Source organism: Diabrotica virgifera, chromosome 8, assembly GCF_917563875.1.
Source record: "Diabrotica virgifera virgifera chromosome 8, PGI_DIABVI_V3a".
Taxonomy (NCBI): Eukaryota; Metazoa; Arthropoda; class Insecta; order Coleoptera; family Chrysomelidae; genus Diabrotica; species Diabrotica virgifera.
In genome coordinates, this window is record NC_065450.1 from 59,462,154 (window position 1) to 59,485,027 (window position 22,874).

At 32.5% G+C, this 22,874-nt stretch overlaps 1 protein-coding gene across 1 annotated transcript; it reads left to right on the forward strand.

Moving 5' to 3' along the window:
- The first annotated feature begins 499 nt into the window (after positions 1-499).
- Positions 500-21,360, forward strand: LOC126889298 (uncharacterized). The gene is made up of 4 exons (XM_050657428.1): positions 500-1,227; positions 4,584-4,716; positions 4,812-4,941; positions 9,777-21,360. Exons 1-4 carry the CDS (start codon positions 629-631, stop codon positions 9,860-9,862), a joined length of 948 nt encoding a protein of 315 aa, XP_050513385.1. The 5' UTR covers positions 500-628; the 3' UTR covers positions 9,863-21,360.
- The last annotated feature ends 1,514 nt before the right edge of the window (positions 21,361-22,874 follow it).

Below are 22,874 nucleotides of genomic sequence, written 5' to 3' on the forward strand. Positions count from 1 at the left end.
TTCAGTTTTTCACATAGTTTTTGAGGGTTAAAAATGGCCGATTTCGCAATTTTTCAATTTTTAAACGCTTAGGTATATGTCAAAAACTATCAACTTTAGAGAAAAGTCACTAAAGACCTTTTCTGTTTTGGAATGATCCAAAAAACCTAAAAAAATTTTGTTCCATGCAAAAAAATAATTTTAGGGAAAAAAACAAAAAAAAACGTTTAAAAAATTTTTGACCAACTTTTGGTCCTGGCAACATGCAAATTTGTTAAAAGGGGTCCTTTTTGAGTAAGATTGTGCAAAAAATCCGAATTAGAATATTTTTCCCAGCGGATGCGCAGTGGCTTTCTGGACTACAAGATGAACCTAAAAATTCCAAATTTTTATCAAAATCTATTCAGTTATAAATAATTAATTGACGGAATTATTGTATTGACCGGTTGTCCGCAGTGACTGGACTAATATGTAGTTCTTTTGACTTTGACAATAATTTTAGTTTTTATAACTTGTGATGTGACCAGTGACAGTGACAGTGACAGTAATAATATAAACAATGTCCTCAATAATTATAGGAAGTTAAATAAAAATAAAAGAAAACGAAAGGAAATAAAGAAGCATTTGATTTCAGGATGATTAAAAAATAATGTATACCGATAAAATATGTGTCAAGGAAACTGATCAACTAAAAACATCCATCCACAATCTAAATAAATTTTACATTGAATCTGGATGTCTCTTAAAAGACTTGGAACAGTCTTTCAAAATAGCATACAAAAGTATATTTCTTATTATTTTTGTTAGTGCAACAGTATTGAGTATCCTTTTGAATGGAGAATATTGCATATTAGCTTTAAATTATATTTTTGGGGTAAGATGTCTATTACCTAATAATTACTTTATCTGGGAAGCTACCAGGCCTATATCCAATTGTAACTTTTGTTTAAATGTAACAGAACCTATCATATTGCCAAATGTCAGTAGAGAGACGTTTTTGCCATATAATTATGGTTCGAAACCTGTTGTGATAAAAGAGGCCTTTCTTCATTGGCCTGCCATGCACGTTTTTTCTTTAGAATATTTTCAAAAACTGTACAATAATATAGAAGGCTCAATCAGGAGTGTGAACGAGGAGTGTCAATTCCTACATTTTAAATCTGATTTCATATCTGTTAAAGATGTATTCTTAATGAGTGAAGAAAGATCTAGAAATGAACCTACTGAGAAGTCGTGGTATGTTGGCTGGTAAGTTTTTTCTTTAATAATATTTAATTGTGTAAGTATTAAAGATAAAACCAATAATAAGAATATTAACATAGGTACAATGTGACAAGCCAGAGGTGGCTCGTGACCTTGAGCGAAAATACACAGTGACAAATGCAGAATACGAGAAGGTCAGCCGCCAGTTCTCGCTTGTCGCATTGTACCTAAGTTTTTTTTTCTGGAACCGGCTGTTGTGATCCGGTTGTACTGCAGCCACTTGGCTTATTGTATATCTTCTATTCGTTTATGAAACCCATTCCAGAATTCTGGAACCCTGTACCAGCTTGTACAGGTCTAGTGGGTGGGTGCCATATATATTTGGAGTCACTTCGATGTCTCCGAAAAGTGTTGGCTGCCTCCAATCCAATGCCTCACAGTCATGCAAAATATGGTTGACTGTTTCAGGTTCTCTGTTACAGAGTCTGCAGCTCAAATCTCCATGAAACAGTCCCATTGTATGCAGGTGACCCTTAACTGGCGCATGTCCAGTGAGAATACCTGTTATGACTCTGAGCTGATTCCTGCTTGTTTTCAGCAGTAACTCAGCCCTACTAGCACATGTCTGTCCAATATACATCTTGCCATGTGTTTGACCAGGTACACTCTCCCAGTGTGAGTTGTGTTGGCTTCGGATCCAGGCTTTTTTTCGTTAGTGGATGGTGCTTTTTGGAACTCCCACGGCCGGCTCTAGACCCAGGTATTTTGTAGCTGATGCTCTCTTGGCAAGTGCATCAGCTCTTTCATTGCCATATATGCCCCGATGACCTGGAACTCATACCAGTATAACACTGTTATGTTGTGCCAGTCTGTCAAGTTCGCTGCAGTTCGAATGCCCTTAGGTTGTTTTCTCTTGCACATTGCAAGATTGCAAAAATCTCTGCCTGAAAAATGGAGGTACATTCTCTGTACTACAGAATCTCACTACAGAATATCCCTGCGCCCGAACCATCTGCAGTTTTAGACCCGTCCGTATACCAGGTGTAACCCTGCAGTCTGGGTCGAGAGTTTCCCCTGTCCCATTCGTCTCGTGGGCAAATGTCCACTTGGAAAGGTACTTCAGGCTTGTATCTTGATGTCATATGGTCAGAAATCATCATCCATTCGGCATCATTAATTTCATTCGTTATTCTACTATGTCCTGATTTAACTGGTACATTGATCAGGTTTTCTCGCAGTCTATAATATCCTATTCTCGCCTCACTTTTTATTGTTATATGTAAAGGAGGGATATCCAATAGAGGGATAGCCGCCAGTTCTCGCTTGTCGCATTGTACCTAAGTAATATTAATGTGAATCATATCATAAAATTGTGAAAGTCATTTTATTTATATATTTGATCGCTTGAAACCGCAGAGATGAAAACCCTTCAAAAAATCGATGGTAAGACTCTATAGGGCAGAGCTAGAAGTACAGATATACGACGGAGCTGCAAGGTGGACAACATTAATAACTGGGCAAGAAACAGAAGAGTAGAATGGAATGACCACATAAGTCAAATGACAACAAATAGCGTCGTAAGGACAGCGAGTGATGGTTCCCCATTAGGAAAACGATCAATGGGAAGACCAAGAAAATGATAGAACATCAACTTACTAGAGGCACATTGAAAAAAAAAAACAGACAGTCATGTCTATACAAAATGAAGAAGAGAAGAAGAAAAAATGTTTTTAAAAGCTTTCTAATGCATCTAAAGTTCTTTAAAAGATAAATTTTAAGCATTGCTTTTATTCAAATATCCTTTTTATAAGATTGTCATATTAAATTATTTTGCTCTTATGTTAAATGTATGGACCAGATTTTCCAGACTATCTTCATCTTAGTTTTCCATTTTTATTCTCTTCCTTTGTTGACACTTTTAATGATTTCATCCATTATTATGAAGAGCATATCGATGGCTTAGTGTGAAAAACTCGTATCTCATTTTTTTTGGAAAATGACATTTTGGTGGTTTTAGTTTGAAAATCTTGTATCTCACAATTTACAACTGTTAGAAAAATTCCAAATACACTAGACTATTTTCTACAATATCGTTTTCTAGGTATATCAATTGCTCTCTTGATTTAGTGTGAATACCACGTATATTTATAACCAAGAATTTGGTACTTAATTTGGAGTGTTTGTTTGAGAGATTCGACTTGCAGAAATGTTTTTTGTGAACAACAAAAGGTAGTCCGGCATATAGGAACATTTTATGAACCTTAAATCAAAAGATATGTATTGTATCGACCTAGTATTTGGAGGTGTGCAAAAAGCTATGAAAAATGAAAACCTCGTAAATAATAATAAACACAACCTCATTTGAGATGAAAAACACGTATATCAAGATATACAAGGTTATCATAGTCACTTGGGCAAAGGCTCTATATACTGCAAGGATATTTACGTGTTTTTCATAGTGTTTTCGTAGAAAATTATAGCTTCAAACGGGTGTAACTTTAAAACAAATGAAGATAAAGTAATTTAACTAACTTTGTTGGGAAGCCTATTAATTAAGCTTTAAAATGAGACCTTTTAAGGCTCATTTGCATGCATAGAAGCTGAGCTACGATCAATAAAGCTTCGAAAAATACTTATCTTGCAAATTGCATTGTGCACTAATTTTACAATATCTTGAGTTCTAATTGTTGGATTTAAGTTTAGTAAGCGTTTTTTTCTTCGTTTTTTATTAAGGAATAAATTTTATTTGAAACATTTTTTTATCTCTTTTAGTTTATGAGCCAGAGCCTTATAAACAATTAAATTGTTTATAACAATTTTTTGACCGCTCGGATCGAAATCCACCCTCGAAATTCGTAATCAGCAGCCAAAAATCCATAAGAAACCGCTGAGTTTGTCCATCAGAATTGAAAAGGACACAGTGACCCCTCTGGCGCCTAGACTAATAAGTTTTCAATAGTTTTTATGAGATTTAGAGTAACTGTTCTATTATACAGAAGATGGATTATATCTTTGAGTCTCACTCTGTCAAATGATTTCTTCAAGTCAACCAGAGACAGAAATGATGGTCTATTATTACTCTAGTGATTTCTCAGTAATTTGCTTGAGATGAATATTGCATATATACACCATCTCCCAGTACGAAACCCTGTTATTCATCTGCTAAATTTTTCCTCTCATTTATTAGTTCTTGTAAAATTTTAGTTGTAAGTTTTAGGTTAGTATTCAACAAGTTTATACCTCTGTAGTTTTCTGGCTGTGTTTTATCTCCTTTTTTGAACAGTGTAATTAGTTCTATTGTTCTCCATCCCCAGTGATTTTATTGGGTTTTATAATTTTGTTAATTAACGCTATTAATTGTTCTTAAAATAACTAATGAATTATGTTTTTGCTTTTATTAGGGGTAACTGCCACCCAACTATTCTCGAGGAGATGAGAAAACACTATCCAAAGCCTCACTTTTTACCAGAAGATAGTGAAATACCTTCAAAAGAATACATCTTTATGGGATATGATGATGGTGCTACACTACATGTAAGTTGAAAAGTTACAGAGTTGAAGAGTTACATTTTAATATGTATTACACTATAAATGTATTCTAGTCTTTAACGTATGTTTTGCATTTGTAGCTTGACTTTATAAACCGTTTAATGTGGCAAGCTCAATTAAAAGGAACAAAACGTTGGTATCTACATCCGCCTCCAGAATGCGAAAGCATGTGTAAGCCTTTGTCATTTTATGTAGAACCAGGTGATGCAGGTTGGTACTTTGAACTATTATGAATTACAAACTTTAGCAAATATAATATAAAAATTCGAGTCCAGATCTGACCATTTACAGCTTTTCCGCCCTCCGCACAGTGGTCCAAAAACCCGAAAAGATGACCAAAATATGAAAGCGTTTTTTGATTTGAATAAAATTAGGCATCCAGGAGTTTTTGAGGTCGCTGATTACGAATCCGAAGTCTGAATTGCAAAAAACAAAATGGCGGATGCAATATGGCGGGTTTATGTATTTTAAATATACAGGGTGGTGAATCGGAAAACGGGCCATAGGAAACTCAATGTAAAATTTTAAACTGTTGAATTCCTGCTTCTCTAATTATGTTACATCAAAAGTCATGAGAAGTTATTTGTAGAGGATTGAAGTCTGTATTAAAAACAGAAGTTAAAATTGTTCTACGATTTAAACACATTCCAAAATTTTGAAAAATATAATGTATTTACCGCAGTAGGTATGTGCGGGCATGTTAGGTCACACGTTACTATTTAACTGACAGTGAGCACACTATTGACTGAAGAAAATATCTTTATTATTAATACTTTCTCCTTAACTGAGGGTATCTGATCAACTTTATTGTGTTTTAAACAATAAATGATAAAATAAATAAAGAAATTGACAGTTCAAATTGTTAATATAATAAATTCATTATCACCGAATGCAATCTTATACACATTATTGCACTGTGTGTGGCGTAACTTTGGCGTATTTCTCTAAAAATTATATTATATTTTTACAAAATTTTGAATAATTATTGTTTGTAGAACAATATTAACAGTTGTTTTCAATACAGATTTAAATTCTTTACAAATAGTTTCTTATGACTTTTGATGTAAAATAATTAGGGAAACAGGAATTCAACAGTTTAGAATTTTACATTGAGTTTCCTATGGCCCGTGTTCCAATTCACCACCCGGTATGTAATACCGTCGAAATTTGATATCCGGGGGATTTTGAGGTTGCTGATTACGAATCCGAAATCGAAATTTTAAAAAACAAAATGGCGGATACAATCCGCCAATTTTTTATTCCAATGTTAAATTCGATTATTAATCATATGAAAGTCAAAACTAATTTTTACTTTATTTTTCAACAATACTGTACCTGACCATTTTATCTACGATTTTACCCTACGATACTGAAATAACTAAAAATCTACAGTCATAACTACTACTTGAATATTGCGGCATGATCTGTTTATTCTGCGTTGTTAACGATTCATATTGAAATTCGTAGCGCAGAGCGCTTGCACAAAAAATTCTCGCAAAACCAAAGAGGCAGATAGTGGCAGCTTTTTTTCTGAATCTTAAAGAGAGAAATATAAGCTAAAAGATGATTGTAGTAACATCTTGGAATTTGGCTATCTGAAAATTAAATTTTTTCAAAATATATACTTTCTTATTACTTAACTTCAACTTAAAATCTACTAAATATAACACATATACAAATATTTTGATATTATCGGCTTTTATTAAAGATGGCTCCACGAGTATCCTCCATTTTGCAGAATTGAATTTGCACACTTCGTTTTCGAGATACACGCAAAAGACTGTGCGTATAAAATATTCGTTATTTTTAACTGGGTTTCTGTTCCGTACGAAGGTCAACTTTGAACTGCTGAAGTGGAAATTCAGATATAGGAGATGTAGCTCTAGGGTTGCCAACACTGAATAGGGAATTTAATTCTCTTTTAGGAAATGTAATAATAATCTCGAAACGTTAATTTTTTTTGACTTTTGGCCAGTTTTTCGGGTTTTTGGACCACTGTGCTCCGTCTCGGGCTTCGTACGTTGTTATTGAATTTTGCGAGCCTAGTCCAGTTTGTTTGACGGTTTTATATTTTCGGCATATCATTCTTTTTAATTTCTCTGTTTCGTATTTGATTAGCTCCTCCACAATTCCTCCTGGTCTTCCAGCTTTATTGTTCTTCATTGAATTTATTGCTTCTTTGATTTCTTTGTCTGTTATGACTATTTTTCCACCTCTGTGATCATTGTTTTTTGTTCGTCTCCATCAATGCTGAATTCTGATCTTTGTTCGTTTTCATCAATCTCATTCTTAAATCCTTAGTTATATCGGGGAATACAAAGGTAAAACTCTAACAGAATAATAATACTCCTAGTCCTAATATACAGGGTGTCCCCGAAAATAGTACGTTCCTTTAAGGTGTGGATATAATACACAATTTAGAACAAAAAAGTCCTATAACATTTTTTCCTAAAGTTAACCGCTTCCAAAAAAAATACATTGTTCTCCATACGAGTAAATTTTTATTTTCATATATTTTAATGACGTGCCAGCATTGCGTAGAAGCACCTGTGATTGTAGAAATTTCATATAATGGAACCCCTTGTTTATTTACTGTTTGAGGTGTGATTTTTAGGGTTGATGACCCTAGATGTAGGTACCTACCTGTAAAATAATTATTTTTTGCTTTAATAATGTGGCATTTTTGCTATTAATATCTGAATTAAGGTTTCGGATTAAGGCTTGAGGTGAACAGTAGCGATCAACAGGTAGCCAGAACGCGTTCCAAGATTGCGGCTGTAATTTTGAATATTTTTTCGAGATATTTGGCACACTTATTCGTAATATAATAAAAAATGGCGGTACAGAGCCCAATTTGAAAAATATATTAATATGTGGAAATTACTCTGTAATTAAATACAATATTAAAAAAACGAGCCTGTACCGCCATTAAGAAGAACAAAAAAATACACTTTCTTCAAATAAACTTTTTTATCCGATGCCTAGATTTTGTGTCATTTTGGAACTACTAATGAAATAAAAAATTTTAGTAGTTCCAAAATGACACAAAATTTAGGCATCGGATAAAAAAGTTTATTTGAAGAAAGTGTATTTTTTTTGTTCTTCTTAATGGCGGTACAGGCTCGTTTTTTTAATATTGTATTTAATTACAGAGTAATTTCCACATATTAATATATTTTTCAAATGGGGCTCTGTACCGCCATTCTTTATTATATTACGAATACGTGTGCCAAATATCTCGAAAAAATATTCAAAATTACAGCCGCAATCTTGGAACGCGTTTTCACTACCTGTTGATGCCTACTGTTTCCTCTTAAGTAACTATGGTTTAATTCCTAAAATATGTAATTAATGCTCTTAGTGGAAAAATGATTTGTATCTAATGTTTTTCTGAAATCTATTGAAATATGGAATAATCTTAAACGAATTGATAAAATGTCAATCATTTACAATAAAAAACACTGTATCTTTTAACTAAACTAGTATTATGTATTTATTAAGCTTTAAAGGTGTTGAATGCAAGGGTTTTAACTTAATTACATAGTTTACAGTGGAAATTAAATACAACAAACAACGTTTAATGATTCTAATTTAGTTTTTTACATTATGCTCCGACTATCAGTAATTTGTTTACTTATGGTCTAAAAATTAAATTAAATGTTTGTGCTTAATTGACAATAATTTTTATAATACTTAAATGTTCAAAATGAGCTCTACAATGCATCGATACGACGAATCCGGTTGTTAGTAATGCCATAGTTAACTAAATTATGTCGGATAGTTTCTGTACCACCAAAAATGCGTTTCTGTAATTCAGCTTCTGTTTGGATTTTATGTCGGTTATCATACACTAACGATTTCAAATGTCTACAAAAATAAAAATCCAATACATTGAATTCGGGACTCACGGTGGCCACAGAATGAGTCCATTCCTACCAATTCCACGACGAGGATAAGTAGTATCCAGAAGATTTTTCACAGCTTTGGTAAAATGTGCTGGGGCTCCGTCGTGAAGAAACCACATTTGACGTCGCGTCGTGTTTGCGAAGGCACGTCTTCAAGAAGTACCGGCAAAACATTTTGAAAAAAATTTATAGGCCTCTACATTTAGTGTTCTGGGTAATTCATAAAATATTGCACCCTTTACCCTTTCTGTATCCTTTACACATTCCTCATTGTTAAGAAATACCTGTTCTTTGGAAATGTCAATAACATCAAACAAACCAAGGGGTGAAAAAATGTAAACACTAACCATTTGGTTGATATTTACATTTTTACTTTACTACCTACCAGATACAAATGACCTACAAACCTACTATTTTAAATGTGTCAACGGCGTTGCCAGACTTCAATTTGCATATCAAAATGTATTTTCGTTTTTTGGCCAAACGGCTGAATTTAGAAAAAAATGTTATAAGACTTTTTGCTCTACATTGTGCCTTCTATCTACACCTTTGAGGAACGCACTATTTTCAGGGACACCCTGTATAACTCTGGAAACTTGGACTTGATTACGCTGTTCATCTTCTTAGTATTTCTTGCTGTTCTGTTAATGTATTACCAACCTTAACTCTTTTGATGTTAAGGGGATGGGTACGTTCGGCTTCAATGCTATTTAAATGGGATTCATTTTTTTCGAATCCTGAGAAAACTAATAAGTATTTTTGAAAAATTTAAACGAAGCATGAAAGATTAGGTACGTTATTACCGAGGACAGAAAGTCCCTGAAAACTTGTATAATGTTTATTTTAATAAGTTACAGGGGTGAAAAACTCAAGAGAAAATTTAGTGTGATTTTTAATTTCAAATATCTCATTCAAAAGACATTTTTTATTCATTTTAAGGGACTTTCGGCCCTCGGCAATAAAGTAATATTTCATTCTGCGTTTAAATTTAAAAAAAATACTTATTAGTTTTCTCTGGATTGGAAAAAAATGATTACGTTTAAAATACATTGAAAATGTTGACAGGTGTCAAAATTTTGGATTTTGTTCCTTTCCCCTTAAATGTAATACATTTATAAAATTTGTGTATTTGTTTTCTAGTACTAGTAGATACCAGAGTTTGGTACCACGGAACCACCATAAAGCCTGGAGAATTTAGTCTTTCTGTACAATCTGAATATGGATAACTTGCTTCAATATATTTAATATCAGTACCTGGAAACATGAAACTAAGCCAAATAACCATAATACAAAAGGCAGGCGTGCCTCTCAAGTAAAATGTATTTATCTTACAATTGGTATTTTAGTCAATAGTTGTTACAATATCATTTAAACTGTATATTGGAGAGTTTTTAGATTTTGTTAGTATATGTGTTGCTACATAGAACGGTTGTTGAGACAATTCGGACGTTTTTCAATCTCTATTGCTTCTTGGGTAATTCTTGGTGTATATAAACGAATAAGGGCTATGGTTCTAGAGTGTGATCTGTATGAAGATGATGCTGAGCTAGAGGTGAAATTAAATTGTGAACAGACGATATGCAGACGGTGTAATTATGTTAGCTAATTCCGCCGAATGTGGCTACCTCGATTATTCGAATTTCTGTAATCTTTGTCAGGAACTATTTCGGGGCCTCATTCACCTCAGTGGCGCTTCTGCATGCATTGTCTAGAGCCAGTGAGGTTAAAAGTGCTATGGAGACACAGAAGATCAAAGCTCCAAAATAATTTCTGATGAAGACTGCAAATAAATATGTAGTCGAATTTTTTCGACATCGCTAAATTCGACAAATAAACCAAATCGTGGTTCCCAAACAAGGAAGTTGACTATTACCAATGGAAGTTATAGCAGAAATACCATGTTTGGTAGATGTTATACGATCAGGTTTAATTGCTGTTTAGGCTATGATATCCAGGTTTATGATACCATTTTTTTTTATCTATAGGGAAGTTTAAAATAATTCTAAAAAATAATAAATATTAATAACGAAACCTTTTTTGAATAATTAATGAAATAAGTATTACCAGATCACCGTTCTAGTGTAGCATCACCTAAAATGACAATTTCTTGACAGTCTCCTACTGAATAACTTAGCAATAATGTCAGCTAAAGTTACCTATATTGTTTTTTTTATCTGTTTTGGTTTTACCTATTCTGATCTAGTCACTATACAGTAATAGTTTAGAGCTAAATAAAATTTGAAATATACATGTTACGAAGTAACAAATTTTTCTGGAAAAATTATGGCAAAATATCATTTCCTGGTAAATCTATTGCATGTCATCAAAAATATTGCCGTACTATTTGTTCATTGAATCATCAATTTTATTTTATTGATTATTTCATTCATAGGAGATTCTGACCAATAGAAAGCTACAGAAATCTAATTTAGACTGATAATTTTTGATAATTTCCCGTCAAGTATATTACGTCAGATGCCCTTCGTTGTTATGAAAAAATACATTCAGTGACATTAAGGCTATGGGTACATAATTCGCAAATATTTTACGTGTATCCCTACTTTTTCTGTCTTTACACGGCAAATTACGTGTAGTAAAATTCACACTGGTGTGGATATGTAAACATTACTAGAATGTCATTCTACTTGAAAATGTCATAATTAATTTAAAGAGATGGCTTTTGAATGTTCATGGATAACTGTTATTTTTATAATTGCAAATTATTAATTCAGTTAATAAATGTGATAATTTTTTCACTAACTATGTTTTCAGTGATTGTAATAATTTATTTGTACAACAGAAACTAATAATCAATCGAGAAAAGAGGAAAAGTGTTAAAGTGATTTTTTAATAATATGTTGTTATTTTGGAACGCTTACAATTTTGAACATCTCTAACAACAAAATACTTGGATCACAGGATATATCTGATGTATTCTCTGCTTGGATCTTTCACAAATAATACACAATAAATAACTTTTTATTAAGTTCACGTCTTAAATCAATTATTTATCAAATACACTATATATCAATAATATTTAATCAATTTCTCAAAATATTCCCGATGCAATGTCAAATATTTAAAATTGTCACTGATTGTCAGTGTCTGACTGACAATATATGCTGACAATATTATATTCGGTTGAGTGCGTTGTAAGACAAAGACAGATTTGGAAAATATTACCACGGCATTGTGTTCATTTTTTTCAAATCCTGAAAAAACCAATAAATATTTTTGAAAAATTTAAACGCAGAATGAAAGACTAAATTATTACCGAGGGCCGAAAGTCCCTTAGAATAAATAAAAAGTTTATTTTGAATGAGATATTTGAATTTAAAAATCACACTAAATTTTCTCTTAGTTTTTTCACCCCTGTAACTTATTAAAATAAACATTGTAGAAGTTCTCAGGGACTTTCGGCCCTCGCTAATAACGTAATCTTTCATTCTGCGTTTAAATTTTTCCAAAATACTTATTAGTTTTCTCAGGATTTGAAAAAAATGAATCCCCATTTGAATAGCATTGCAGCCGAAAATACGTTCCGATCCTCTTAATGACAATTAATGTTTTAAAAATTATAAAAGTGATGACTTTCAACCGTAAAATATTTATAACAACTGTGTGTTTAGTACTAATTTGTACTTACATAAATAAATTACAATAAAATTTTGGTTTTGAACAGTTTTATTCATGAAATAATCGCAACAAATTGCACTCGATCTCATAAAATTAATATAAAATTTTTGCCCTCGTGAAAACTGTCAAAGTGTCACTCGGGAAAAATTCAATAATTTTAGAGCTCTTGTGCAATTACTACTGATAATATCAAATATTTAAGTATAAATAATTGTAAAATCACCAAACTAAATTGAAACTAAACCACCTAAGATATGCAGACGATGTAGTAGTCATAGCATCAAGTTTTGAAGAACTACAAACCATGCTAACCGAACTAGCAAATGAATCCGAACAAATAGGTCTAAAAATGAATTTTGCCAAAACAAAAACAATGACAAACACACAAGACAATAGAAACGTAATACTAAACGACACCACAATAGAAGCGGTTAATGATTATATATATTTGGGACAGATTATAAAAATAAATAAGGAAAACCAAACAGCGGAGGTAAAAAGAAGGGTCAGATTAGCCTGGGCAGGATTTGGAAAATTAAAATGGGTCCTAAAGAATAAAAAAATACAACAATACTTAAAAGCAAGAGTGTTTGACCAGTGCATACTCCCAATTCTCACATACGCATGCCAAACATGGACCTTGACCAAGGCAAACATGGATAAAATAATAAAGACACAAAGAGCCATGGAGAGAGCAATGTTAGGAGTAAAATTGACAGACAAAAAGCAAAACAACTGGGTCAGAAATAGAACAAAAGTCAAAGACGCAGGTCAACATATAACCAGGCTAAAATGGAGCTTCGCAGGTCATAACGCTAGACAAACGGACAATAGGTGGAATAGCACGATACAACAATGGAGACCATGGACAGGAAAGAGAGCAAGAGGACGACCCCAGATGAGATGGGGAGACGACATTAAAAAGATAGGAGGAACGCACTGGAAACAGAAAGAACTAAACAGAAGCGAATGGAGGAAACTGGGGAAGCCTATGTTCAGAATTGGACGAATTAAAGAGCAAAAGAAGAAGAAGAAGAATTGTAAAATTATGAGTAGTAATTACACGAGAGCTCTAAAATTATCGATTTGTATCCCGAGTGACACTTTGACAGTTTGTCAAAGTGTCACGAGGGCAAAACAAATCGATAATTTAAGAGCTCGAGAGTAATTCGGTAAGATTATTTCATGAATAAAACTGCTTTTTAAATAATTTTAACTAATATTTTATCGATATCTTCACCTGAAAATTTGCTAAGCCTGTTTCTTGGTGTTTTCTGTGACAAGTTGTAAAACATTAATTGTGATTAATGTCACTGAATGTTCATTTTTTCGTAGTAACGAAGGGCATCTGACGTTATGTTTGACGACGGAAAATTATCGCTGTATTTTTTATTTCGGTAGCTTTCTATTGGTCAGAATCTCTATGAATGAAAACATAATCTAAATAATCACATTTTATTGTTGTATTTTATGAATTTTATTATATTTTATAAATTTCATTGCCTACGTATATGAATAATCTTGTAAATTTTCGTGTAGGTATAGAAATATTAGGTTAGTTCTAAAAATTTAAAGTAGTTGAATGTACTATGTGGACGTAGAAATTTCATTGTTGACGTGCAGCGGACTTGGCAGGAAAAGAGACAACAGTTGTCTTTAAAAAGCATATGAAACCGAAAATATATTCAATATAGATTCAGCATTCATATATATTAGTCAGTTATTATTTTAAAACAATATAGGTAAACGTAGTTATTACTATTTAACGCTGCTCAAGTCTTTTATGTATTTACCATTTTCATTTGTACCTTATATGACTATGAATTGCCAGAAGGAATATTTATTCATAACACTAGTATTTAAGACAATAATTCAGGATATTTGAGTATTATCTAGTCCTAAGTAATATTTATTTGATGAATATTTTGTTAATAATAATATTGCATCATTACGATGAGTAAAAAGGTCAATTCGCATTTTACGGAACGTCAACGTCCCGTCACGGACCGGCAACGTCCCGTCAAAATATTCTGTATGGTATTTTAAGCCAGGATGTTCTCATATTTCGGCACCATCACGGAACGTTCCGCTCTCAGAACGTCAACGTTTCTCTGAAACAATAGTTTGACGTGACGTTTTGTGTCGTTGCCGGTTCATTACTGCATACGTCTATAAAGATAGTATCATCATCACGTAGCGCTACAACCCTGGGTGGGTCCTGGCTGACTGTACAACTTTCTTCCAATTTGTTCGGTCTTCCATCAACCTAGGGTCAAATGGAATGTTAATTTTTTGGAGATCTGATTGGATGTTATCTCTCCATCGCATTCTGGGACGTCCGAGTGGTCTTTTGCCTGTAGGAATTTCCTTCCATACCATTCTTACAAGTCTCTCGTTATGAATTCGGTGCATGTGGCTTGCCCATCTTAGTCGCTGTGATTTAATTTCTTACTCTTCTTATTGTCGCTGTGACAATATCACCTTTATTGTAGAGTGCTTTTAATTCGATGTTGGTTCTGATCCTATACTAGTTTGTGTTAATGTCGTGGTGAGGTCCGAAAATTTTTCTAAGTATTTTTCGTTCAAATCGTCTAGTATGCGAATGCAGAAAATATTAGAATATCTCGGAGATTTACACGTGGAGAGAGATACAACTTGCTCCAATTGATTATTAGACCAGTAAGGATCTGCGAAAGAATGCCTATTTTTGGATGTGAGAGGTGGCATTCGGATTTTTGCAGATAAAGTTAGGTGACACCTTCAGTAATAATAATTGACTTATGCTCCTTCTCAAATATGCCCGGAACATTAATAAAAAAATTAAAATATTTAAAAATTTCGAAAAACATCGATTTTTTTCTGCTTTCTTTGCTTATAACTTTAAAACGATTCGTTTTGGAACAAAGTCGTAAAGAAATAAAATGAAAGATAATTGAATTTTGTGTGATATACGACTGGTAAAAATGTCTTAAGGTATTACCTTTTCTGCAATATAGCAATAAATACAAAATAAGGGGGCAAAATAAGTCTGTTGTTATTCAATATTTTTTAACCACTTTGGTGGCACTTAGAACCTTAGTAATTCGCTTAGGAAATTCTTTGTAACATACTTAAATCGTGTACCAAATTTCATTAAAATCGACCTAATAAATTTTGCATAAGAAATTTGCAATCTAAATGTTTTTAAAAAAGTTCAAATTTTTTAAAATCTTTCTGAACAAAAAGTAGACCATTTAGAAGTTGACTAATTTTTTTTACATATAAAGAGGTGCTCTACCTATCTAATACACTTTACAGAATTAAAATCGGATTATTTAAGGGGCCCCAGCAATGTTTTAAATTTATAAACAATTTTTTGGCTTATAAACAAATAGCTTTGTTTAATAATAAACAAATTAATTTTTAGCAATGCAAATAATTAAAACCGGTATAATTTGACTTAAACTTTCAAATGCTGTCAGCAGAATTGCCATTTTATTTTTTAAGCAAACGTTATTCGCGTTCAAAAATTGCAATTTCTCGATTGCAATTTCTTCGAACTTGTGAGAACATTTTTTGCTTAGAATTACCCAAGAAATACAAAAAAATGTTTTATTTTGCGAAAAATCGATTTTATATAATTCCTCAAGTTCTTTGTTTATAACAATCTTATCGACATCCGGATCAACTGTTACCCAAAAAATTCGTGTTCTACGGGTCAAAATACATAAAAAAACTTGGGTAAGTCCATCTAAATAAAGGAGCCCGTAGCACCCCCTCCTGGCCACATCACTAATGTGTTTATAAGCCAAAAAATTGTTTATAACTTTAAAACATTGCTGAGGCTGCTTAAATAATCCGATTTCAATTCTGTAAAGTGCATTAGATAGGTGGAGTACTTCTTTATATGTAAAAAAATTGACAAATCTTTGTATGTTCTAGTTTTTGTTGTGCAAGATTTTAAAAAATTTAAATTTTTTAAAAAAAATTTAGATTGCAAAATTATTATGCAAAATCTAGTAAGTCAATTTTAATGAAATTTGGTGTACCGTTTTAGCACATTACAAAAATTTTCTAAGCGAATTAGGAAGGTTCCAAGTGTAACCTAAGTGATGGAAAATCATTGAATAAGGACAGGCTTGTTTTGCCCCCTTATTTTATATTTATTGCTATTTTGAAGCAAGGGTGATACATTAAGACATTTTTAACCAATCGCATCTGATGGAAAATTTAATTATCTTTGTTTTGTTCCTGTAGGACTTTGTTCTAAAATGAATAGTTTTAAGTTATAAGCAAAAAAAGTGGAAAAAAAAACGCAATTTTTTGAAATTTTTAAATATTTTATTTTTTTTATTAATGTTCCCGGCATATTTGAGAAGAAGCATAAATCAATTATTATTAACGAAATTATCACCTAACTTTATCCGCAAAAATCTGAATGCCACCTCTCACATCCACCTAAAAACAGATCCTTACTGGTCTATATGCAGGGAAAGATTCGTGGAAAAATAAGCATAAGGAGACGCAGAATATCGTGGCTGCGCAACCTGAGAGAATGCTACGAATGTACATCAGATGAACTTTTCAGAGCAGTCGTCTCTAAAATGCTAATAGTTATGATGATTACAGACCTTCGTCGCGCAGATAGCACTTAAAATAGAAGAAGAGTGCGAAAAGTACAACACCGGTTGTCAATCGATTGAATATTTGGTGAGATCGTCTCTTCAGTTTGCAGTTTGAACTAAATATAGTACATAAAACTGATCCTGAGACATTCTGAAATATAGAAACAACTTTCGTCGTCATATAGTTCTTTAAACAATTTATGGTACCTACTACCCTAGGTATTTTATATTAAGATACATCTTTCATACCCACAACTTTTCCTTGGATTTGTTGCTTGCCTGCTCTTCTTCGTCCAACATTAAGGCAATTATTGCTAATTTTCTTTTGCGTAATTTGCTCATCGCTTAACTTTTTGTTGTAATTGAAACGTGACAAACGTGACAGTTTAACGTAACGTTAATAATAATAATATCGTATGGCATTTTTGCCGGGGGGACCGACGGCTTAACGTGCTCTCCGAGGCACGGTGAGACGGCTCGTGCCATTATTGGAAATGAAAATGGTTTGTCTTTGGCAGGGCTCGAACCCACGTGCACTGGGGTATGAGGCCAGCGAATATGCCGTTACTCCACGGCCGCTCACAACGTAACGTTGCCGGCCCGTGACGGGACGTTGACGTTCCGTAAAATGCGAATCGACCTTAAATAACATTAAAATGCTGGTTAAATGGACTAAATACTTGTTTAATCTATTTTATTATAGTGTGTAGTAATTTTGGTAAGGTATGTCTAATATTAGGTTTGTTTTTGCAGCAGTTTTGATATTTTTTTCAAAATAAACTATTTTTTGACCGTTTCTTATATGACCGTGACTTAAACGATTCTCTGACCGTTGAAACCAAAATTAGTCAAAATTTTTCATAGTAATTAAGGATTGAAGTCAGTTTGTAATAAAACGAGAAACTCAAAAGCACTAAGAAGCTATCATTTCGAGATGGAATCAGCTTTTTTGTTGGTTACCTTTATAAAGGCAGAAGTCAGCTCAATCCAAAAATACAAAACGTACTAAATATTTTTGAATGCTCAGTTAAACTGGTACAATTATATTGTAAAATAGTCCTGAATGTACAAGTCATATCATGACAGTCTTTTGATTGTTCTTTGATTAACTCATTTGGATTTAAGTATATTGCTCGCTAGCTGTGAGAGACACTCTAGCACATATTCTCATTTTCGTCCAAGTCCTACACGCTATTACTACACGCTACTTTGTTAAGAATATCACCATCAACGGGTTCTCGGTAACATTATGAAACTTGCATAAAATTTTAAATTCGAAAAGAATACTAAAAATCACAACAGAACATAATTTAAAATATATATCAAAAAATCTAAAATCGAAAAGTCTTTCGTTTGACCCCTAAAAAGATTAAAATCGAGAGAAAGTTCAAATTATAGCAGCCAGACCAAAACGCGCCCTCATTGTTCGTGACGTCATAAAGTTAAAAATGTTTAATTATAGCGCCATTAATTATTCATTACGTTTGATATTCGTTTACTTGTTGTAGTCATTTTATGGTATATCTCAGTTTTATGAATGGTTAGATAGTTGCTGTGAACTATATGCTTTATAATATTTGAGTGTTTTTGTAGAGGCAATTTTTTTAAAATGACCGAAGAGGGTTTTTCTAAAAGACAGTCTGATAACTTACCCATTATGAACATAAATCTTTTTCAATCTGAATTCAATCTGTAATGTACTTCTACTCTACCAAAAGTTCTATTTTATTTTTGCTCAAAGTACACTTGATTTATTAAAAAAACTATTAAGCAGACAACATATATTCAATACTTACATTATAATTATTTTCACATACATGAAGACCTTGAGTATGAACTAAAATATCTTTAATGTCCTTTCAACATGCATGTAACCACTGTATTAAACTAATTTGCAATCTAATAAATATTTTATTAGGGTTTTAATGGTTGTACTTTAACACAATAGTACTAAACAACAGTTATAGTATTTACTTCTATTTTCCACAGTAAACACATACACACAATTCAATCATATCTCTTTAAAAACTGTATCAAACTCCAAAGTAAACAAAATAGTATTTACTTTTATATGAGACAGGAGAAATGTCATTACAAAATATTACTATATGACGTCACAAGTGTTTGCGCGATTTTTCGATCGTTTGAAATGATTTAAATACACAGAATGTTTTAAATTTCTACTTATATGGCCCAATAAATGACCGTTTTGGAGTGTAATTTCCAGGGGCAACTCCGAATTCCATGAAAATTTGGATTTAGGTTGTACTTACCCTCCACTTCAAAGTTGAATTTGTGCCGTTGGTTGCTTTTACTTCGGGGTGACATTTACCTCTTCTCGGGGGGTGAAAAACGCGTGTGTAAAATAAGGCCGGAAATGGACAAATTGACTTATTTTAAACATCTTTTGGTCTATAAAGTTTTTTACGTAAGTCAATACTTTTCGAGTTATTCGCGATTTAAAATGTTGATTTTTCGACAAAAAAAGTACGTTTTCAGATCGTTTTTCCCAAATAACTCAAAAAGTAAATATTTTATCGAAAAAAATATTTTTAGCAAAAGTGTAGCCTATAAAAAAACAAAAAGATTGGTGTACCAGTAAAGTCTACAAATTGAGTAGAAGCAAACTTGTAGGTCATGAAAATACGTTCTTGTTCGTCTAATTTCAAATCGAATAATTCAACGCGAAATCACCGAAGAAAGAAGCGTTTTTCGGGAAAACCTTATTAACATTTTTAAAGTGTCGAAAAAAAGCTTATTATTCGTTTTTTACAAAAGTTTACAGCATCAAAAATAAACGAGTTACACTGAAAAAAAAAGTTGGCCCCTTTTTTTTGGTAAAAAAAGCGTGAAAACCTCCCTCTATTTAGCACGCTAAATGAAATTATTCGTTTGGCTTTACCATCTATTTTAACTGTATGTGTATTGTTTATATGATCTGTAAGTTTGATTGGTTTGAAGTGCTTATTTTTGAAAATATTTGGTTTTATAGTAAAAAAAATTTTCTAAAAATTTTTGCAAAATTTCATTTTTTCAAAATAACTTAAAAAGTATTAGTGATAAGAAAAATCTTAAAGAGTAAAAAAATGTAGGTTTTGCTATTATAAATATGCTAGTCATTCACTTCATTTTGTTTCTCCGTAAGACAAAAATTGGTTAAGATATGGCTGTTCAAAATTTGCATACACTCGTGATTAGTGACCCATTCAAGCTTTCTCAATTATAACCCTTTCAAAAATAAACACTTTAAACCGGTGAGACTGACAGATCATATAAAAAATAGATAGGTAAGTAAATTGTTTGTAAAGCGCTAGCGATTAATTTCATTTGGGGAGCTAAACACGGCGAGATTTTCATGATTTTTTACAAAAAAAAAGAGGACCAACTTTATTTTGAGCGTAACTCTCTTATTTTTAATGCTAAAACTTTTGTTAACAGTTAAAACAAAGCTTTTTATAAACACTTTAAAAAAGTTTAAATGAGTTTTTCCCGAAAAGTGCTTAATTTTTCGGTGATTTCACCTTGAAATATTCGATTTGGAATTAGACGAATAAGAACGTATTTTTCATGAGCTACAACTTTGTTTTTATTTAATTGATAGACTTTACTGATACACCATTTTTTTGGGTTTTTTATAAGCTACACTTTTGCTAAGGATATTTTTTTCGATAAAATATTTACTTTTTGAGTTATTTGCGAAAAACCGTCTGAAAACGTAGTTTTTTTGTCGAAAAATCAACATTTTCAATGGCAAACAACTCGAAAAGTATTGACTTAGTAAAAAACTCTATAGAACAAAAGTTGCTTAAAATCAGTCAATTTATCCATTTCCGGTCTTATCTTGAACGTATGTTTCTTCAACCCCCGAGAAGGGGTGACTGTCACCCCCCCCAAGTAAAAGCAACCAACGGCACAAGTTTAACTGTGAAGTGGAGGGTAAGTAGAACCTAAATCCAAATTTTCATGCAATTCGGAGTTGCCCCTGAAAATTACACGGTATCGCCGAATTTCCCGTTCATTTACTGGGCTAATAAGTTATTATGAGTTTTTGAGGCTTGAAATTTTGAAAATCTTATATTTAAACGAAACTTAACATTATTATGAAATAAAACAAAAATATGCAAGTTCCTTTTTGAAAATTCTAAGCATGCGATGTTAAATCGTTCCAGCTAGCGAGCATTATAACAATCCGTTCAAAGTCAGCTCAGTCCAAAAATACAAAAACGTACTAAAATTTTTTAAATGCTCAGTAAAACTGGTAGGTACAATTATATTATAAAATAATTCTCAATGTATAAGTTGTACAATGATAGTTCTTTGTTCAACTCACTTTGACTTAAGTAACAATGTCTTAGCTTGTTTATATTTATAATATTTATTCTCTTTAATCATATATAGTTACCAATTTCTAGTTATACTTTTAGCATACTATAGTGCCATTAATCGTTTTGTATTTATTCGTAATATATTTTTATAAGCACCAATTTTGTATTTTTTTTCTTTAATCTTAAGTGATGAAAAATCGATGTTAGTCTAATTCCAAGTACTAAAAATTAAGAAGTGTGTGCTGTGTTCAGAAAGACACTCAGAATTGTAAGACAGGGATGCATTCTCTCCCCACTACTATTTAATTTATATTCAGAAAGTATCTTCCAGGAAGTTCTTGAGGTATGCGAAAGCGGCATCAGAGTAAATGGTACCTAGGTCCAACGGCGGATCCAGCAACCTTGCAAAGTGGGGGCAATGAAATAAAAATTTTCTCGTGACTGGCGTACGCAGGATTTTTTTTCGGGATAGGCTGTTATTTTCCTATTCTTTATGTACCATGTCCTTTCAGAACGTTGGTTACCATCTTAATCTTAATTTTATTTATCTTAATTTTATCTTAATTTTATTTATTGCCACCCTAAATCAACCATGAAGTTCTTCTTCGTCCAGAATGCGTTTGCCTGCTATTTCCACTTAAATAATATTTCGTAGCAGCCTATATTTGGGATTTCGGACCTCTCATTAAATGTCAAAAATAATCCAGCTAACGTGTGATCTAGTACATGTCTATTATTAATTCAGATATACTTTCCAGTTTACGTCAAACTTGACTGATACTTGTAAGTGTACGTACGTCAACTAAAAAAACACTATAATTGAACATAAGAAGTAGTAGAGGAAGCAAAATTTTAACTTTATACGAATTAAAAGGTCTTGAGATTGAGTATCTTTTCAACGTGTTTTCAATCTTTATTCTTTTTTTGTTTGGAAAAGTGATCATAACAACACTGAACATAGCCGCAGTTGGCCGTGACGTCACACTCCGGCGGTCTTTCAGAATAAAACAAGACATACGTAATTTTTTGCACGGATAGCTGATAGCTTTGATCCCAATAATGGTGGATCGCTCGTTATCTCTTCTTGATGCTTTTTATAATCGCAGTAGTCTTGCTGAGACATTCTAGTATTGTGGAGTTTCGAATCTTCTCCATCCGATAAACTCTTAAAATTTTTTTATTGCACCACATTTCCAGAGCCTTTTTAAGGCGATTTAGATCGATTTTATTCACAGTCCAAGACTCGACACCATACAGTAAGACCGAGAACACGTAGCAGCGAACTAGTCGGATCCTTAATGCCAATTTTATGTCTCTGTTACATAATACTTTGGACATCCTTCTAAAAGCAGCTCTTATTCGGGGGGTTTTATTAAATGATCAAATTACCATAACATAGCACCGGCAATTACTATTTTTATCTGGTCTCTGGCATTTGAATTGAATAGATGGCAATAGACAACAAAGATCTAAGAATTATCAGAAACATTTATTACAATCAAACGGCCAAAATCAAAATAGAAGACCAGTTAACTGATAAAATTGCAATAGAACGAGGAGTACGACAGGGCTGTATTTTATCTCCACTACTATTCAATATTTACTCTGAATGGGTATTTAAGGAAGCTTTAGACGGTTGTGCCAAAGGAGTATTAATAAATGGTGAATGGTTG